This window comes from Chenopodium album, chromosome 2 (genome assembly GCF_948465745.1).
Source record: "Chenopodium album chromosome 2, dcCheAlbu1.1, whole genome shotgun sequence".
Taxonomy (NCBI): Eukaryota; Viridiplantae; Streptophyta; class Magnoliopsida; order Caryophyllales; family Amaranthaceae; genus Chenopodium; species Chenopodium album.
In genome coordinates, this window is record NC_137835.1 from 12,661,387 (window position 1) to 12,682,297 (window position 20,911).

At 32.7% G+C, this 20,911-nt stretch overlaps 2 protein-coding genes across 2 annotated transcripts; both read right to left on the reverse strand.

Annotated features, from left to right (window-relative positions):
* Nucleotides 1–1,014: 1,014 nt before the first annotated feature.
* Nucleotides 1,015–8,497, reverse strand: LOC145583202 (putative envelope ADP,ATP carrier protein, chloroplastic). The gene is made up of 10 exons (XM_081640385.1): nucleotides 8,031–8,497; nucleotides 5,967–6,023; nucleotides 3,724–3,786; nucleotides 3,576–3,632; nucleotides 3,413–3,496; nucleotides 3,068–3,136; nucleotides 2,879–2,991; nucleotides 2,607–2,776; nucleotides 1,822–1,900; nucleotides 1,015–1,450 (listed from the first exon to the last, which is right to left on the reverse strand). Exons 1-10 carry the CDS (start codon nucleotides 8,361–8,363, stop codon nucleotides 1,336–1,338), a joined length of 1,140 nt encoding a protein of 379 aa, XP_081496511.1. The 5' UTR covers nucleotides 8,364–8,497; the 3' UTR covers nucleotides 1,015–1,335.
* Nucleotides 8,498–14,435: 5,938 nt separating this feature from the next.
* LOC145596219 (vacuolar cation/proton exchanger 3-like) lies at nucleotides 14,436–20,548 on the reverse strand. The gene is made up of 12 exons (XM_081652623.1): nucleotides 20,089–20,548; nucleotides 18,895–18,962; nucleotides 18,255–18,283; nucleotides 17,912–18,108; nucleotides 17,206–17,418; nucleotides 16,954–17,082; nucleotides 16,300–16,416; nucleotides 16,069–16,122; nucleotides 15,763–15,879; nucleotides 15,562–15,655; nucleotides 15,335–15,392; nucleotides 14,436–14,932 (listed from the first exon to the last, which is right to left on the reverse strand). Exons 1-11 carry the CDS (start codon nucleotides 20,377–20,379, stop codon nucleotides 15,337–15,339), a joined length of 1,365 nt encoding a protein of 454 aa, XP_081508749.1. The 5' UTR covers nucleotides 20,380–20,548; the 3' UTR covers nucleotides 14,436–14,932; nucleotides 15,335–15,336.
* Between the last annotated feature and the right edge of the window lie 363 nt (nucleotides 20,549–20,911).

The window sequence follows — 20,911 nt, forward strand, 5'->3', positions numbered from 1 at the left end:
GGTGGTGGTGTTAGGTGGTTTCATGGTGCTAGTTGGTGGTGGTGGCTGGTTTCGTGGTGCTAGATGATGGTGTAGGGTGGTTTCGTGGTGCTAGGTGGTGATGGTGGTTCGTGAATTCAAGTTGTTGGGTTAAGAACCTTGAATTCTTTTTTTTTTTTTTGTTGGATTAATACTTAATTGTATGCCCTTATTTTTCATTAATCGTGCTTCAATATTTTGCCAATGAGTCCGCAATCTTCCAGCTAGTTTGTTGTGAGTAATTCGTAACGGAGGGAGTATAACATACAAGTTTATACGAATTGAATGTAGTACATTCAAAGATACACATAAAAAATGTAGCCAATACAATGATTTACAAATATATAATCAAATTATGTGAGCTTTGTGTATTTTTCAATGCTATCTATAGCAAGGTAATTAACTTGGAGGAACTTAATAAGGGGTTACCGAATAGCTTAATTAGTTGAAACTTTATCTCATTTTGAAATGTACTTCGTATATTTTTTGGTGATCATTTTGAAATGTATATTCCATCCTCTTTCTTTGATATCATGTTGCACTTAAACATCCATTGAGGAGGATGTATCACCTATTCACTTGGAGAGAAGTTCAAAGTTGGCATCGTCTAAGGTGCACTGATGAGGCAGTTTATGAACATTGTGCGAAGCATTTGTCAAAAGCTAGCTCAATATGACAATATGACAATATGAACCCCCTTTTATGTAGTTGTAACATATAGAAGAGCCTTCACTATTTCTAATGAAAGATATTTTGGAAAAATTATTGACAGTTTAAACAATTTTTATTTAGGGTTAACAATATATGTAGAACTTCATTTATAGCCAATTAAAAATAATCTAACTCGACTTTATTTTTAGCCTATAAAAACTCGAACTTTAAGGCGTTTTCCCTTTCTCTGGAATTCAGGAAAGTTTATTCAGATGAATGTAAATGTTTAGGTGTTTGACAGTATGAAAAACAAGAAAATTTAAGCTTTAATCTCGGGGAGGGGTACAAAAACAACATTTCTTTTAAGTACAAAATAATGTTGCTTGCATAGTTGCATTTCACTAATAAAATTCCAAGAAAATTTCATAAGACTGGTAACTCATTACTATGACAAGCCTGTTGGATTCTACTGAGGAATTTCCCATGATTTTTCCTAGTCCCTACTTGGATCAAAAAGGAAGAAACCTTTTGCACAATCTACATTAAAAACAAAGCAAAATGGGCTCACAACCTGTTCTAGTACTGCACTACGTGTAATACTGGCGAAAAAATTATCCACAAAAGAATTAGCTACAAAATTGGTACTGAGACTATGCCAGCAAACTTTCAATGAGCTGAACTTGCTTTTGCCTCCTTACGGTTTCCCTCAACAATACTCTGAAACTCTTTCTCACTTGCAGCAACTAGACTCTTGACAGTATCAAAGGCGGTCAGTCGAATACTGCAACCAGAAAACATTGGGATATTATCAACATTTTGTAGGGGAGCCAGAGTAACTGATCTCAAATTTAATCAAATCCCAGATATGAATTAGCAGTGCAAAGCTGGAAGATTCCAGCTAATAAAATAAAATACCCACATTGTGGTAATTAAAATTTACGAGGGCAATATAAGCACATATTTGGGGATGAAGTTCTATTGCCATGAAGATTGGCAAAGGACTTCCTTTAACAAAAAATGCATTTAAATTCATTACCAATACTGCTACAAAACAGGCCGCATGGGTATAAATTGCTACGAGGTAGAGCATTTCAAGGAGATGTTGAGTGCAACACAAAAGGAAGAAGAATATGGGCATAGGTTAAGACATACCTGCTGTTGGGTAAATTTTTCAAAGCATTGGGGAGAAAACCTCTATAGAGTCCAACCCAGCCGTCACGCTCCAAAATTCCTTCACAATGCAAAGAAATCGAAGAGCATCAATTGGGGCAGTAGTATTAACATAAATGAGGAAAAATAGCCAATGAATATTACTTAGCTTAGTGACAAGATGGACATTACAGAATACATTTTAAATGATTCAGCAAAATAGTAAACTCAATTTGTTTATGGGAAACCAAACTATGATCACCTGCAACTCCGTAAGTTCCCAAGTAGACTAATAACACAAATCATGGTCAAATAGTATTGCATCGTGACCATAGATCACTTTTCCATTACAAACAACAGAAAATTAGAAACCTTGGAGCCACACAACTGGCATCATCTACACCGATTCACAAATCAAACATTCAAGAACATAATATATCACAAGTACATAATAAAAGTTAAGCTCACTGAGTTTATAACCAATATGAAAATATGTAACAAATTCACAGCAGACACAGACTAAACCAAAAACATATTATATTAATATTATCCATTACTGTCTGAAACTCGGATCTAGCCAGCATTTCTTGCTTAAAAAACACTCTCATGATCATGTCTGATTTTAATAGTGGACAAATAAAGTTATGTTCTCCCCATATCATGTATCAATCCACATACCAAATTGAGAAACTGCAAGCGTATGCCCCACAAATATGACACTGTAAAATGTCAATAACTGTCCATCACAATGGACAGATTTTAAAATGTAAAGATATTAAAAAATGCACCTGAAAAGGCATCAAGAACTGTATTGTATGGTGTACCCCTCATTTGCATTTGTCTTCTAATCGTATCTAGAGGATAGCATGTAAGTGTTGCAAGTGTAGCTGACACCAGAGCTGTAACCAAGGATGTTTCAGGCCTGTTCTGGTACTTCTCTGGCAAGGACTTCTTCACCCTGATAGTTCAAAAGGAGTGACATCACATGTTAACTGCAAACTGTGATTTTAGTCTCCATAACGATTGCAAAAAGAGAGTACCAGCAAAAGAGTAAGCTCACAAGTCAAAAACGCAGAAATTCACAGCAATGTAAGGTGCTATTCCAATAAGAGAAGGTCCAAGACCATTGTAGAAAGACGCAATGCCTTCCTCCCTTAGCATGCTTAAGGCTATCTGAAAATTCCGTGAAGGATTTAGATATTTGAAATTTAACCTACCCATACGAACACTAACAGCTCAGCCGGCTTACCTGAGACATGGTTCTGTATCCTGGCTCAACTGCTAATCTTAGCCTCAGGACATCTAGGGGATATGTCACCTAAAAAGAGATATACAAAATCAAGTCTTAGTTTGCATTGACTATCTTTTCACAGGACCTCCAAATTTTAAGAAAACAAACTAGTAGTCATTCATTTGAGTTCTTGATGCATAATCTCTTCAAAAGTTCATTGTAGATTATATAAATTTATAGAGGAATACATAGTTCAAAGGGTGATTGATATGACAAGGGAAAAATCATTAAGTGAAGAGAGTAAGGATACATTCAACAGCTAGTACATAAAATTTAGAGATCCAAAAACTTGAATTAACTCACAAGGGTTGAAGTCATGCCTGCACAAGCACCAGCTGCTAGCCTTCCCAAAACTGATAATTCCTCATCCTTTCCACGAAAAAGTTTCTGAAGGACCCAAGTATAAGGTATATCAAGCAATTGAAAAGACCATTGACTACAACGACCATGAAAGTTCAAGTATCACCTTGTAGCTCTCATAAGCAAATAGTTGTACAGCACTGTAGGGTATGATCCGTATAACCTGTAAAAGACACATATTTAACTAATTGCATCAGAAAAAGGCAACTATAGTGATAGGGTAATAAAGCAACAGCTAATTTCAAAGTTAAAACCTGAGGAAGGTTTCCTTTCCAGTATCCTCTAACACCTTCCTCCTTTCCAATCACAGTTATTGCCTGAAGAATACAATTCAGAGAATTAATGAATTAGCAGGTGAAACAAGGTCTCCACTCTCCAGTTCCCAAGAGGAGGAATAACTTGAATCATTCAAACTAAACTCATCTTAAAACATCCCTGTTTCCAATATTGGCCTGGTAAAAACCATAATACAAAATTCCAAATAGATTTTGTACCAGGATACACCATATTAGCGCAAACAGTAATAAAAAAAACTCACAGTTTTAGCTATGAAACTTGTCAAGGCTTCTTTGACTTTCAATTATAGTGGACTAAAGCTCTAGACATAATAACTCATTCAGTACGGATTCCTTTATTGAAGTAAAAAAGTAAGTTGCACACTAAATTAAGGATAAAATGGAAACCTCTCCTTTATTGCCGGGGTAACTCAGGTAAGGCCGAAAGGGCTCAAGGTTGTAAGCAGTTATACATTCAACCTCGCTTAGCCCATCTAAAGCATAAGCAACTTTTAAGGCATTAGGATAGCATTGATGTGCATGTCAAACCTAGCGTCACCATCTCCATCTTATTCATATTATTTAAGATCCCATATATTTATCACAAATTCTTTTCAGCTTGTCATACCTCATAACGAGTCACTATATCCAATTTACAAGGATCAGAAAAAATACCAAGAACTATCTTCCAGAGAATCCATCTATTAAGCAAACTTTGCATCAGTGCAAAAGATTTGGTGATAATTTACAAGTCTTCTTATTACAAGAGCTTAGCAATTCTATTAGTGTGCATAGGATCTTACAGCCGAGGTTCAAACATGTGTATAGAAGAAAGAGAGGAAGAATATATGGCCCATATTCTGACAGGTCATAATGACCAACAATGTCAAGATGAGTCAGTATTCTAAGTCAAAAATTCTCTAAAACAAATGAAGTTACTAACTCTATACGGAAGTTGTCTCTCTGTACAGCAGTATCTTTGTCAATATGTATGGCTCGAAAGTAAATGTTAGAAAACATATTAAAGGCTGAAGCATCAAACAGAAAATAACTTTGAGGCGGTTTGAGCAGATCCTCATTACTTTGCGAAAATGATTTGAGAGGGATAGAACCACAGTTGTCAAGTAAAGATTATCCTCTGTCTTCCACAAGCAGCACAAGCAATCAAGATAATCAGATAGACACTTGATAATCCAAATGCACCCACAATGACTACAGAGTACTATGAGACCAATTGCTTAGAGTCCTAAGAACATCTCTTTTCAAATCAACTGACTAGTTCTTATGCATGAGGATCTTAAAGCAGTTTGTATATGGGACAATTTTGCATCAAAACAACCATGTATGAGAATTTTAAGGGATGAAACTCTCATCCCAACTCTCAACCAAAACAAGATGTAGTGCAGAAGAAAATCAAGAGGAACAAGACAGTCCAAATTTAGAAATTTAGCAAACATGTTGAAGAATATAACATCCAATTTCCAAAACTTGGCCTTTATCATAAATGATCTCAGCCAAATGGTCAACCTAAACAAAGCCGTGGAGGTGTCCACAAATGATCTAAGAAAGTTAACAGCATATTTCCTTGAATTGTATACATAAGCCACAACAGCAATTCTTAATGCATGACTCATCTGCAGATTAAAAGGTTCACCAATAGCAGTAAAACAAGAGTAAAAATGCTGTCAAATTATAATTATAGTATCATAAAATTAAAGTGGATGGACAGGTAATGATGTGCTGGATAATGGACACTGTGTCTAGAAAAGGAAAAGGAAGAGGACCATAGTTTAATGAGCAGCTTGTCCCTGACTTAAGAAAACAACACAATCTTACAGCAGAACAACCTCTATAACTCTCTCTGTAACAGAAGCCATAAATGCTAAAATACCACCTCTTTTCAACCTCAAGAACCCAGCCAACGAAGTTACAAATGTCAATTACTTGGGAATTGCAGCAATATAATACTCCACAATTTACAAATCATCATATACAGACTGAACAGCATGTACTCTTGTACAATGCAGTAGTTTGAAATTCAATAAGCCATATGCCATGTAATATTTTCAAAATAAGCCTCTCATAATTATGTAAAATGCTATACTCTTCTCTAGCGGAATGCTTCTGAAATCCATAATTCCATACTAACGATGATGACTTAACCAAAAGGAAAGCTATTGTATAAACACTACACTGAGTATAACTAACAAAAGCTGACAAACCTCAAGAAATCCCATAGCCTTTTTTGCACTTTCTTGGCCTACTCGCACTCCATGAGTCTGCATGGCATATAAGCAGGTAAACATCAATTGTAAGCAAACTAGCATTTCAGTAATAAGATATTCAAATTTCAACCATACATGAATGTGAATTGATTAAGATGTAATTCATTGCTAAAACATAAACTCGTAGTACATGCATACAGCACAAAATTATCACTTTAAATGACCTTTTCACAAACAATTTCATCATAAACTCTTAGCCCAACATCAATAAACAGTTAAAAGCAGAAAAATGAAAGTGGTGCGCTAGTGGCAGATGGACATAACATACTCCACAGGACATACAGATAAAAAGGAGGAACAAGTTTGTATATAGATTACATATATCCAGTAAACATGTTAATGAAGTGTTAAACACGGTGGATAAATCTTTGCATTAAATTGACACAATAAAGATGTAGGACAGGATACAAGTATCAATTGTCTGAAGTGTGACTAATTAGCAAATCAATTGGTTTTGTCAGAAGGAAAGTAAAACCTTTCACCCACTACTGAATCTATGGATGCCAGGTTAGCTTCAGAAACAAAATGGTTCAAGATAATCAAAAGGCAATGAATTACCAGCGTTTTCCTCGTCTACTGTGCTCATTTTATAAATTCCTCACCAAATAGTCAGGTATTTTACAACATAATATTTTTCTGATCACCATTACTTACAATTTATTAATAATAAGGTTATATTTTCTTTCCAATAACACTTTCGATTGCCATCTAATGCATTCGACAAAAGTTCATTTACATTTCACAATAGGTACAGATCACTAGATAAAACATTTAATATGATAGTGGACTGAGGCGTTGTTGCTTTGTTAGAGATAAGAGACATGTGGATTAAGATTGTACTTAACGTATACAGGTAATACAACTATACATAGGAAGCAGAACGGGGGCTCACGAAACTACTTAATTGGAAGCAACAATAATACATGTTAAACATCAAAATTGCACAAAAAGGATGATTAAAACATACATATTATATATTTCTATCCCGAACTGGCTGTTCATTAGGAAAATGACAAGATTAGTTTACAATCAATTTCAAATAATTAATCTGAGCAATAAGATATTGTCATGCCCTCACGTAACACCTACCATTAGTCCATTACCCCCACGTGATTAAATAAACAAATGAATAGAATGGGCCCCAAAGAACGGCCACAAGACACACCTACCATTAGATCATATATTCATACTGTATCATAAAGGTGGCAGGTTAGAGGCATGCCACAATATAAGAAAAACAGCCAAATACTTGCAAACTTGACAAAATTTTTATGCTCCAAATTTGAGAGAGTCCATTCACCATTGACCCCAAACTATTTTTATGCTCATTAGGATGGGTTACTAGAAACATCCAACAGATACACCCGAGTGTATAATACATGTAACGACAATTTCAAGCAGTTCGCTTTGATGAACGTACAATTGTATATATTTCCATAAGTCAACAAGTGAAAAAGGCATAGATTAATTTACAGTTAAATTAAATTAAATACTTGTATATATTAATCAATTAATGTACTGAATAACTTTCTGTGGCAGCCAGCGTAAAACATAGTCACATCTTATGGACAATGAATCGAATGCACTGAATAACATTCTAGATAACAATTATCTTGAGTATTTATGCTACCATATATAATCCAACCATAAACAATTTTTTATTTATATTTTTTTCCTTTTTTTTGAAGGCACCGACAAAAACAAACCAAAATTTCCATTGCATTTTCTAAAGCTACAGCTACAATCCCCAAAAAAAAAAAAAGAAAAAAAAAAATTATGTTCTGACAAGTATATTATTAGTTTATTACGGAACCAAATATTATCACAATTTAATCCAATTCGAATTTGATGAATTTCATGTAGTAAACCTTTGATAAATTAAATTGTAAATTATTCAAACAAACAAAGAAATTGAATATCATAATTGAACCAAAATTCTAAAGTTGGGTACAATTTCTTGCCAAAATTTCCAAATTTCAAAAAACAAAAACAAGAAATAACCTGCATAAGAAGCTTAATTCGATCGAGAGGAGCAGTGAAAGTCTTGGCAGCAGCACCAGCAATAGCGCCAGCGGCGAAAAGCGCAGCATCTCTAGGAACAAGCGCAAGCAAAGCAAGAGGGTGTTCGAGCAACTGGGTAGTAGTGGGTTTTAATTCTCTCTCCTCTTTCTTGGCCGCCATTGAAAGACAAGCAAAACCATTGTTGAAACATTTGGGTTTGAAATGGGGGCGTTTAAAATCAGCCATTTCGATTGGAGAAGAAGTGACATTGCAAGTTTCAAGGCCTGGAATTGCTCGGTAGGTAACAATGGCTTGATTTTGATTTGATTTCATTTCTAGGTGTTGTTGAAATTCCTGGGATTTTGGGGAGAAAGGAGAAGGGTGAGAGTGAAGATAAGGTAAGAAGAGAGTTGTTTGTTAGAAGGGAGGGAAGAGGGGAGAAAGAGAGGGAAAGATGTCAGATTTTGGGGGGTTTTACAATTCTTTTATCAGAGAAGGGGAGAAGGGGAGGGGGGTGAGAAGAATGGGTATGGGGCTATGGGCTGAGCCGGGCACGATTGCCTATTGAGTCATCGGCTCGTGCCCGTTCGAACCCACGGGTGGAAGTGTGTAATTTAGGTGTTTAAATCGGGTCGAGTCTTATTTCAAACTTGAATCATGTTAAATCATTGTGCCCATGCTAATTGAAATCTGAATTGAATATCGGGTTGAATCGATCGGGTCAAATTTTGACACCTCTAAACACGGGGTATGGGTTGAGCTACAAGCCTACAAGTTGTGGTTTTAAGTTTTTTGGTTTTGAAAGTTCATATGATATATTCATAAAAAAAATAAAATAATAATAATAATAATAATAATAATTACTCCTTCGTGTTTTTTTAAGTGTTAAACCTGTCAAATATGGTCGTATTTTTTTAAGTGTGACACACTTTTTTTTTGGTAAAAAGCTACAAGTAAATTTTAATAGTATCTCACTCTTCTCATGATCCCTACTCAAACTCAATACTCCATACTACTTTTTCATTATTATTTCGTCCCCTCACATACAATAATTTTCAATAAACTATTAAACCCAGCTATTTTACTTACCTCTTAAGTTATTCAAGCTGATTAAACTATGTGCTGGTCAAATTAAAACACTTTAAAAAAAACACAAAAGGAGTAATTAAATTTATTTATTTTTTAATAAAGATTGATTCGTAAATAAAAATTCATATGACATCTACAAAGAGATTTAAATATAATAAACACTCCTGACAATTGAAACAAATGAAAACATCCTTTCAACAAAGCTACGATCGTTGTTGTCGTTGTGATTTACCACCTTCTTCGACGAGAGGGTCTATCATCTTGTTGTAGTCGAAAGATTAACCTCCTTTTTTATTCCGTACAAATCTTTACCCATGAAACAACTTGTACCACACTAAACTAAAAAAAAAAACAAAAAAAAAACAGAAACAGAGCCCACCACAGGGACACTTACTACGCTCAAACACTCTATAGGGGTACTTACTACCTTCAAAAGTTCAAATAGTGTAGTTTTAATAGTGTAGTTTTATTGAATTCAGTAACATAAACATAAAAAAACTAAAAGTAAGTGTCAGAAATAGCCAAATTTCCACCTATGAAACGTTTATTTAGAAGAACCTTGGAGAGGAAAAAATTTATTTGAATTATCATTATTTTAAAAACTGGCGATAAAAAGGTCCAAACCACTTTGAGGTTTCAAGTTAAGTTTCTATTAAAAAGTAAATATTCAATATGTCACATCATCCACGCAAGCAACAATACTTCATATTGTTTCAACAATATTATTCCATGGATAAGAATGATTGAACACTCAGTCTCTTAGATGAAAAATCATTATTTAACCATCTAGACTAATTATTATTCAATTAACATTCAACCTCTTAAGAAAAAAAAAACATTTGTTAAACCATCTATATGCTAATTATCACTTATGCTCTAATTTTCCACACAAATTAATACTATACTACAAAAGTTTTGAAAACACATATGAATTACAATCTATTGAATTAAATGTCTTATATTGTTATTAAATATTAGCAACTGCACAAATACAAAAGTAGCAACCTGGACAATGCTAGGGTTACTCACTAATAAAGTCATCAAATGTTTCACCATCTTCGAATGTGACACCTTTCACACCTTCCAAATTAATAGAGGAGTTTTTTTTAGGGTCTTCCCTTGAGATAATAATGCCCCACTTCAGAGGGAGTAATTTTCGTTCCCTCTAGGTTTTCTAATTGGGAGGGTTTTCCCAGCCTCCATTGCTAGGTTTTTCCAATTTCTTTGATTGTTTTCCTTCTCTCTTCTCCCTTTTCTCTCCATCTCTTTTCCGCTTGGTCTTAGTTGTGAATCTTTGTAGGGGCTTCCATTGGTATTTTTACCGGTGGTAAGCCCTAAAAACCTTTTAATTACTTTCAATAAATAGATCTCAGATCATCCTTGTGATGGTTGTTTTTCTCTTGGGGTTATTTTCTTTTTGTGTTTTTTTTGGTGAAAATTGAAGATCTCGGGTTTCATAATCTCTATAAGTGGATTTTCAGCCGAATCAGTGCGAACTCACATACTATATTGCTTTAGATGAAGTTTTTTTTTATTAAGACGATTATTAATCAAATCTACGATTTATTTAGTTTTAAGGTGTGTACTTATATTGGAATTCTTGATTTTTTTAGGAATAATATGTAAGTGTTGTTTGGCTATATTTTATTAATGAAATCCCTTTTCTTCTTGTAAAAATAATAATAATAATGAAACTTCAAATATTTCATTTACCTGACAATTTTGTTGTTAAAAAGAAATTTTTGATCCTTAAAATTATTTTTTATTTTACAATGATCACAATTTATATTAAAATCTCTTTTGATATTCTTATATATCTTTCATTAATTGTAAAGAAATGGAGTATTATATCATTGTGTGTGTGTGTGTTTTTTTTTTTGACAAGAAGAAAAAGAGATTTCATTAATAACATAAAACCAAACGGCACTTACATATAATTCTTAAGAAATCAAGAATTCCAACACAAATACACACCTTAAAACTAAATACATCGTAGAATTGATTAACAATCGCCTTTATAAAAAACTTAATCTAAAGCAATACAATCTGTGAGTTCGCACTGATTCGGCTTGAAATCCACGGATGCGTAGTTGTTTGAGTGAGAATACTCATGAGGTCCTCCGGATTCTTGTAGAGAATATGAAACCCTAGATCTTCAACTCTTACCATAGAAACATAAAAAGAAAATAAACTCAAGAGAAAAATATCATCTCAAGGATGAGATCTGTTTATTGAAAGCAATTTAAAAGTTTTTGGGGCTTACCACACCGACAAGAACACCAGTGGAGGGCCCCTACATTATATCATTGTTTGATATTCCCTCCGTCTCATAATATCTGAGACGTTGGGGTGGACACAAAGTTTAAAAAAATCACTAGTGGACCCATTTAAAACATTTGTTTATTATATAAAGGATTGTTTTTATTTTAAAATTGTAAAAAATAAAAAAGTGGAGGAAGTGGGGTATTGAGGAGAGAAATAATGTAAGTGATAGGATTTAATTAGGTTTTGAGGTTTGTGGTCCAAAGAGTATAGATTTTTTTTTTCTATTAGCGGTCCCCAGTGGCGGATACAGGTTGGGTTCAAGTGGGTTCATTGAATCCAGTGAATTTTTTTTAAAAAAATTAGAAGTTCTTTTTTTAAAAAAATAAAATAAAAATGGGTTAAATATAATAATTTCGCATCATATAGCATTGTGTAAGCGTGCAGCCCGGTGATATTTTTTGGTCCGCGTCCTTATACTCCCTTACAAGGAAGTCTGGGTTCGAACCCTCTCCAACCCCTTTTCGTTTTAAATAGGGGACTAAGATAAAAGAATTTAAAAAGCGTTAAATAAAATATTTATGCAAAATATCATGCCATGTTAGTGTGCAGCCCAATGGTTGTTTTTGGTGATGTCTTTATATTCCCTTACAAGGAAGTTTGGGGTTCAAACCCTCTTAACCCCTTTTTTTTTTAAACTCGAACAATGCTTTTGTACGAAAATGAGAAACGTGTTAAGTAATATGGGATGGAGGAAGTATTTGGTTGGTTGCTAATCTGGATGTACTTGACTCAAATCTTTTAATCTAATCTTCCTAGTTGTGCTTAAAATAATACAATACATAGGTTTAAACATTCATTTGATTTCAAATCAAGATATGATTTTAAATATTTTAGAATATTTTAATTAACACAAATGTTCAAAAAAATCCGATGTACGATAATGCTATTGTAAAGCAGTGGCACGTGAGCCCTCTTCATTACTTTCTTTTTTTAGTTTCTCTCTTTCCTCACTTAATTTTCACCCACTACGGAAGCCACCACCGCCACCACCACTGTCGTGAGCTTGAGCCTCGTTAACAGTGATCTGACGGTCGTTGAGTGTTCGGCCGTTCATTCCTTCGATCGTTGTATCAAGCTCTTCTTTGCTTCCAAATGTAACCAAGCTAAATCCTCTAGATCTATCTGTCGGTTTCTCTGTCCTGAAAATCGATTGAAAATTTCAAAATTAGATCCAAATCTGAGAGATTTAATTAAATTTACAGAAAAATTGAATAGAAATTGATCGTTCATCTTTCACAACAGATCAAGTAACAATAGTAGCTATAGTAACATATCAAAGTAGTAGCAGAAAATTTCGAATCAAAGTAAATATGGGGTACTTTTGAAAAAAAAAAACAAAAAAAACTAGTGAGATTTTGATACTTTGTTTTGCATATGTAGCTTAATTACTTTTGTGAAAAAAGGTCACTTTTGTGAAAAAAAAAAGTTATTTTTGTGAAAAAAGGGGTCATTTTTGTGAATAAGGGGATGTGAAAAAAGGGTCACTTTTGTAAAAAAAAAAAAGGGGTTCACTTTTGTAAAAAAAAATGGGTCACTTTTTGCAAAATGTTCGATGTACAATAAAATTATTGTAAATCGGCGGCATGCAAATGTTTTTGTTTAATTAATGATACCAACATTTTTTTGTTCATAGTGCAAGCTAACATTTTTTTTTGTAAGAAATAGTGCAAGCTAGCATGAACATTGTAAAAAAAAAAAAAAAAAAAAAAGCATGAACATTGTGACTCTAACTAATTAGTAAAATTATTGCCATTAAGAAAGATTAAAATCGGTAAACAAATGACTTTATCAAAATAATTTAAATACCGAAAAAAGAAGAGTTAGTATAAATATTTTGATGATTGAATTTATTCTTTAATATTGTCTAATCTCTTTCTAGAAGTGCAAGGTGTGTTGCAATCAGTTGCAAATATTTTAAAACGGAAGAAGTATATATTTTTTTTATTCTTTTGCTCACTTTACTTTACACAGAGTACCATTTTCACTTACCAGTACTCCCTTTCACCATCATACCCACAATATTTACACTTTCAATAAGTTTTTTTCATGAATATCTTTAATTGTATGAGTATAGACTTGACAATCCTGATCCGACCCGAATGATCTGACCCGTGACCCAAAAATGTAAACCCGAAATTGACCCGAACATGACACTGACCTGACCCGACCCGAAGTGGAGTTGACCCAATACCCGAATTGACCGGATATCCGAATTGACCCGACCCGATACCCGAATTAACCCGACCTATACCCGAATTAACCCAACCCAAAATTGACCTGATGCTCGAAGTGACCCTGAAACCCGAAGTGATCCGACCCGATCGATCTTGATCCGAATTGATTGACCTGAAGTGATCCAAAACCCGAAACGACCCGAACTCTACTCGATTGACTTGACCCAAAATTAACAAATACTGAAAATGACCTCACAGATTTAGGGTAATTACTTTACCCGAATAAATACTTATCGAAAATAACATAAACATTATAGTCTTGTGTGTATAGTATTGTTGGAACGAATATGCGTTTAATTTAGCACTCGTAATTCATAAAGAGTTCCACTTGATAAGGAACATTTGTTATAATGATCATACATATGAAACAATACAGTCTTGTGTATGAAATACTGTTGGAATTGTCTAATGAATATATTATTAATATTCAACTGTTATATTTTATATTTATTGTTAATTATAATATATTATTGGTCAAATTTCTACGTCGATATAGATGAAGATTGACCCGACCCGAACTTGACCCGACAATTGGACCCGAAGACTAAGCCGACCCAAAGTGTTGACCCGATATCCGACTTGACCGGAATTACCATTAACCCGAAACACGAATTGACTTGAATATTAATTGACACGACCCGAACGACCCGTTTATCAGGTCTATATGAGTAATTGAGTATATACCGGTAACTTGGTAAGTAGTAGCAAGCTAGCATGTGGCTATTAATTTTTCCATTATTACAACCAAAAAAACAAGGGCACATAAAGTAGAATCAAATTAAATTGAATTGAATTACAGTGTCGTTTATTACTTTCCAATAAAACCAAACTCAAGAAAAAAAAAAGTACAAGCTTTCTTCCATTAAAAAAACTCTCCTTACCCAAAAAAATGGAATTTTTTGTGTAATATGGAGACTATAAAATAAATTCTTGAAATGCATATATATACGATTATATGCGTATCTCCATCAGCCTTCCTTTGGCTGCATCTGTAGCAACTTTCCAATAATTTTTTATGTTTGCTGATCAGAGAGTACATTTTTTTTTTTTTTTTTTTTTTTGCTTTTTAAAAAAAAAAAAAAATTCTCATCCTTTTTATTTGGCACAAAATAATGTTGGTGAATTTTGATGAACTCCATAATCGATCCGTACGTTTAGATGAAACAATCAACAAATTCCTTTTCCGATCCTTAGCTTGGTTCATCAACATTGATACCTTTTTTCCATGGTGCCCGCTTGGAAAAAAAAAAACCCCTGTATAACGTAATCTCATCAATCTCTCTACAAATCTACAGTGATAAATATATAGATAATATTTTCTTAAATCGAGGCCAATGTTTGAACTCTTAACCTTTAATCGTATTAATATTAAATTGTTAAAATTTTACGTCAACTTTTCATTTATATGCAATGGATGTAATTGGTATGTGATATAAGCTTATGTAAAAATAAAATAAAAAATGACATACATAGTGTTATAATAATGTGTATCTTTGTTTAAAAAAAAAATTTGTGTATCTTATGTCAAATATGATGAATTTCTATATCAATTGTTGCTTTTATGGGTGTGTGGATAAATTATACAAAAATATACAATATATTCCTCAATAACATAACACATTTTTCCAAAGAGAAATAATACGTAACTAGTTTTACCTCTAGAAAATTTGGTTGTTGGTAGATGCATTAGCCACGTTCATGATATTTGGTTGGCCTGTAACCAAAAATGTTTGCACATTACACACTAAACAATTATTTACTTGAATGGTGTATTTAAAGTCCAATTTAGAAAAAAGATTAGAGAAAGTAATAATATGAAATGGAGGCAATATTCAAATTACGAGTTCATTAATATGGTTATCGATAAAGGTATAGGCTCTTACTTGAAGGAGTTGTTCGAAGAACAATAAAACAAGCCCCCATAACAACGTAGCAAAGCAGCAGAACTAATCCTTTCATGTAGTGAGAAGTTCCATCCTAAGCAAATCATAGAATTTGCACATTATAAATTGTTATTGTTAAATTAATTAGCTAATTGGAACTTGATTCATGCTAATTTAATTAAGTGGAATGAATTATTTTACCTGTAAAGTGAAGGCAGTGACAATTATGGAAAGAGCTAGACAACCCGTTTCGATTGTGTTGAAATTAAGATCCATCTCGATACCCATTATCCAAGCAACTACAACACACAATGGAACCTGCAAAAACATAATAATCGATGTTCATTAGGGGTAATACGACAATTCATAGTTATATGGTATAACCTAAAGTGTACAATACATTATTTAGGGACGGAGGAATTAGCAGGGTAATAACACGGTTGTAAAATTTTATAGCTCTATACATCAAAATTAATGGTACATTATTTAAGAAGTGTATGTACTTACCAAAAACATGGAAATTTGAGTAGCTGATCCTAGAGCAACACCCAAGGAAATATCCTGTTCAATTTGAATAAACAATACATTTAGTGGATTTAAAATTATACATCAAGCAAGCGTGATTTTGTCATGTATTTCTGGGGAAATACAAGAAAAAAGTTGGAAATATAATATGTATTAAACGATAATTATATTAATGTGTAATCATATATATAATAATAGAAAAATTAAACATACCAACTTGTTCTTAAAAGCAAAAATGACAGCTCCAGCATGTTCAGCTGCATTGCCTACAATTGGTAGCAAAATTATGCTGATGAAGCTCACTGATACGCCCCATGACACTGAAGCAGTCTGCCAGCATGCATCCAAAATGTCACATACATACCATAACATTACAACATTTAAAATTTGTCCTGCTATTATTTTCAAATTTTATCTTAATGGATTTAATTAATTAATTTGGAATGAATTAAAATAGAAATGGACATACTACTTCCATTTCATCACAATAAACTGTGTATAATTCAAAGTACTACTTATACTATTTACACTCGTTAACACGTAATTTTGATCATTTTTTTTTTTAAAATATGACTACTATTAAGAATATATACGATATGTTTGTAATTTTGAATTAAACAATGAAAAATGATTTTCTTATGACCAATACTAAATTATACGAAGTAAGTTATAATAATGTTGTTGGAAGGTACACGGTGACTGATGGACCTCTGGCTAGGATCCTATCTTAGGAATGTCGAGGGCAATAAATCGTAAACCCTGGGTCCACCGACCATCGCAACCAAACCCACTCCCAAAAAAAAAACAACCATTATTTAAGAACAGAGGGAGTATTATACTAAAATATGTAATACATTGATGAATTACCTCAATAGTGGCAACAACGTACTCAGACAGCAATGCAATAACAGCAGTCATTCCAACCAACCAAGCAAATCCACTCCAAAATCCAATTACAGGAACTTCTTCAGAAGTTTCTGCATCATCATCAGAATCCTAATAATAGTTTCAAAATATGCTCAATTAGTTAGTAATCAGAATCATACCAATTAAGTCCTTAATTAAAATAATCAAATTAAATATTGGCGATTCGAGCACGAATAATGATTGAGTATTCACCTCTTGAGCCTCAAAGAATTGTCTGTGAGTCCATAATTGGAAGACAAGGTAAGCAAAGTAGGCCACCAGCATTACTATACTGCTTACTCTTGATAGGATTAGTGTTGAGTTGGATACATCTTGAACAGATTTAGCACTATAATTGAAGAGCAATGGCAAAATGTGGCATAATAATCCCAGCAATAAGAGGAAGCAGTTTACATCTGCTTGTTTCTGTTGAATGATTAAAACAAAATATGTTAAAACAAATTTTTTTTTTTGAGTTAAGAGTTTTCTGCGAGGCTCAAACTCGGGACCTCCCTTAAGGAAGGTCAAACTGCTTACAATTTGAGTCAACTCTTGTTGGTTGTTAAACAAATTTATATACAAAAAAATGTATAAAAACCTAAGGTGTGGTTTTTTAATTAGTAATTCATCTATCAATAATCGATTTTCCTTCAATCCTTCTAGCTTAATATATATATTATTCACGACTTTTCGTATAGTATAAATTTATTTACTTGGTTAAGTACTTTCATCAATAGGACTCCTTTGCACACCAAATCAAAATAACATTGACAGAATTAGTTTTTACTTGACTCATATCAACAATAATATAATGTTATCTTTAATAGTCATATAACACTGTACCGTTTCAATTTTATCAGATTTCTCAGAAGAGACACAATAAGGCATCATATATACAAACGGGTTAATTAATATTTACCCTATCATACTTTTGCTCCTTGTTGAGATTGGCAAGGCCACCACAAAAGAGGGAAGTACCAAGAACCAAGAGAAGGTTGGAAAGAATGGAACCAAGAAGTGAGTACTTCACCAAGGCTACTTTATTCTGACTTAGGGCAAGAATTGCTATTATTAACTCTGTAGCATTTCCACATGTTGCATTCAAAAGCCCTCCAACTGCAAAATTCAAATACATTTTTTTGTGATTTTTTGTAATTAAAAAAAAAAAATAAAATTCTAATGAGTAATGTATGCTAACTATTAAATTTTAAAAGAATTGAATTTATTATAATAATGTGATGAGTAAAATATAATTGTAATACCTGTTGGACCAGTGTAACAAGCAATTTGTCTGCAAATTTATAGCCAAATAGACATATAGTAAGAATAAGGAATCAATGTTATGTTAAACAAATTATTGAATCATTAATTAAAAGAAGATAATTAACTATTTTTGACAACAAAAAGTAATTAATAAAATATGAAATTATAAAGGCTAGAAAGATGTTTAAGCTCAATCAATATATAAAAATGTCTTTCTTTGTAGACTAGGATATAATTAACTAATTTTAAATGCGATGTATAAATAAGTAAATTGATCAATAAAATAATGCAACTTTTTTTTTATCAATAAACTAGTGTGTGATGTGAGCTTCGCTCCGGGTGATATTTTGAATGATTTCAATTTTATATTAGAAGCTTTAAAAGTCTTGATGTTAGTTGTTTTTATTCAATGAAGTTTTGGATTCAAATCTCTTTGTATGAATATTTAATTTTGATTATTGAATGATGATGTGGCGTAGTAGTTGTGTGATAAAGGATATACATGACACATACACAAATTTAGAAAAACCTTTTAATACTACATCTGTTAAATGTTATGTGCAACTTTGGAGTATTATTTTTGAGATATAAAATATTCCAAAATTGCACATAATAAGAAGAAGAATAAGAAGAGCTTACTCAGTTATAAAGCTCACACGCTCCGCAAGTGGTGTAAGTGCAAGTAAACTCAAAGCAAACACCCATTCCTGCCCACAAATGTTACAAGTAAGACAAATTAATCCATATGAAAGTATGAAACTAGGCAGGTTTAAATTCAAATGATTTTTTAAACAATCAATTATATAATCGTGTATAATATTGTGCATATTATGAGTAATTAATGTAACTGTTTGCAATTTAATATCATAAAACTATCGTAAAAGCTTTTTAGCCAAATTTCAAATATTTTTTTATAGACAGATATTCATGAAATAATATTTTATCGAATGAACTAGTTATACATCATAGTTAGGTTTATTTCCTAATTAGCATATATTATTGGTGACACCCCTTCTTGGTCACTATCTTTATATGCACCTTAGTAGGTTATTATTGTTACACTTGGCCATTGCTTCTCAGATAATGTAATTGAATAAGGAAGTGGTCCGTTACAACTAAAATCCTCTGACATACATTATCTCGTGATGGGCTATTGCATAAAACAAAGTAAAATCAACCACAATATAATCTCCCCCATAAAACTTCTAGTGTAGTTGTATTATTTGCATTGATATGATACTCTTTCAACAATTGTTATTGTTATTGTATATTTGATATTGTTGAGAAGGTATATACAAAGTATCATTTTTTTTTCCTTTCGTTTTCTTATACTCCTTAGTTTCGGCTTGTAATTTCGTCCATGTACATTTTATCTATAGAAAAAGTAAAAATATTGTATGAGTCTGAATCATGGTAAGACAGATAAGTTCTTAGACATTTCATTTACATTTTACAATATATTAACAATTAAATTAAAAAATAAATTTTGGACATTTTATCATAGTTTGTTTTGAAATTTTATGCATTATAGGTTGGTGGATTGACTCACAGTACGTGAAACGAAGTCCATCAATACTTGTGAAAATATATTTAGTCCCATTTTTATTTTCTCTTATCAATTCAACTCAACGAATCAAAACATAATAAAGTAAAATAGGCTATAGCCTATAGGGCAAACAATTAGTATAATAAATTCAACACTCCCAACCCTTGAATTAAATGTGCATGCATATTGAGAAATGACAATTAACATGCATTTTTTTTTTCCCTTTATATTTTATGAAAATAAATTGTAAAAAGAAAATGGAAAACATGTTGTTGATTGGTTCTTACCCTTCCAAAGTTATATTGATGAGCAGCAATAGCCAAGGGAATAGCAGGAAAAAGAACAGCAAGCTTAGTACCCAAAAACACTTCCTGTAAATTAGTTAGTATATTTTTCAGCAACCCACATTGAACCTTATTAATGAGTTGAAGTTCAGATTTTCTCCTGAGAGAGGACGAGGACATGGTATGTGCCGTTCGCCCCGGGCGGACGACTTCCTTAGTCGCCGTAGTCCCCTTGGATCCTCCATTCTCCAAACCTGCCCACACTGCATCTTGTGTACGTGATGAGGAGTCCATGTTTTTCTCTTCGTTGTCTTACGTAGTCGAATACGAGAGTAAGAATAACAGTAAATGAGGAATTTACTCGGTCGTTTCTTGGAACCAAAACAACAACAACAACAACAAAAGATTGAAATTGGATGATGTAATTAATGTTGGTCGAGTAATTAAGAACTGTTATGTACATTGATATATACTGGTACTCAACGATAAATAAGCTTTTTCCCCGAAATTTCTCTGTTTTGTTGGTATATATATATATATATATATATATATATATATATATATATATATATATATATATATATATATATATATATATATATATATATATATTGCCCTTTTTTTTTTTTGGTTGTAATAGGCATAGTCCCAGCTCTCCCAAGTGTCAACAACACAAGGACAAAGCTTATAAACCATCTTCTTTAGAGGTTATATAAACAGAGGGTTAAGAGAGATTTAGAAGTGTCTCGCAGGGGTAGGTTGGTCATTTTATGCGGGATTTAAATTTTGTCATTTTAGATTCAGTGGTACAAAATACACTCTCAGT

Excerpts from the sequence above, each read along its gene's own strand:
- LOC145583202 (XM_081640385.1), bottom strand. The coding sequence starts at position 8,363 with ATGAAATCAAATCAAAATCAAGCCATTGTTACCTACCGAGCAATTCCA. Across the intron at positions 3,787-5,966 it reads AGGCTATGGGATTTCTTGAG|GCAATAACTGTGATTGGAAA; the intron begins GTTTGTCAGCTT and ends TGTATTCTTCAG. Across the intron at positions 1,451-1,821 it reads AAAAATTTACCCAACAGCAG|TATTCGACTGACCGCCTTTG; the intron begins GTATGTCTTAAC and ends TTCTGGTTGCAG.
- LOC145596219 (XM_081652623.1), bottom strand. The coding sequence starts at position 20,379 with ATGGACTCCTCATCACGTACACAAGATGCAGTGTGGGCAGGTTTGGAG. Across the intron at positions 18,109-18,254 it reads TTGTTACACTGGTCCAACAG|TTGGAGGGCTTTTGAATGCA; the intron begins GTATTACAATTA and ends TGAATTTTGCAG. Across the intron at positions 16,123-16,299 it reads TTGCTTTTAAGAACAAGTTG|GATATTTCCTTGGGTGTTGC; the intron begins GTATGTTTAATT and ends CAAATTGAACAG.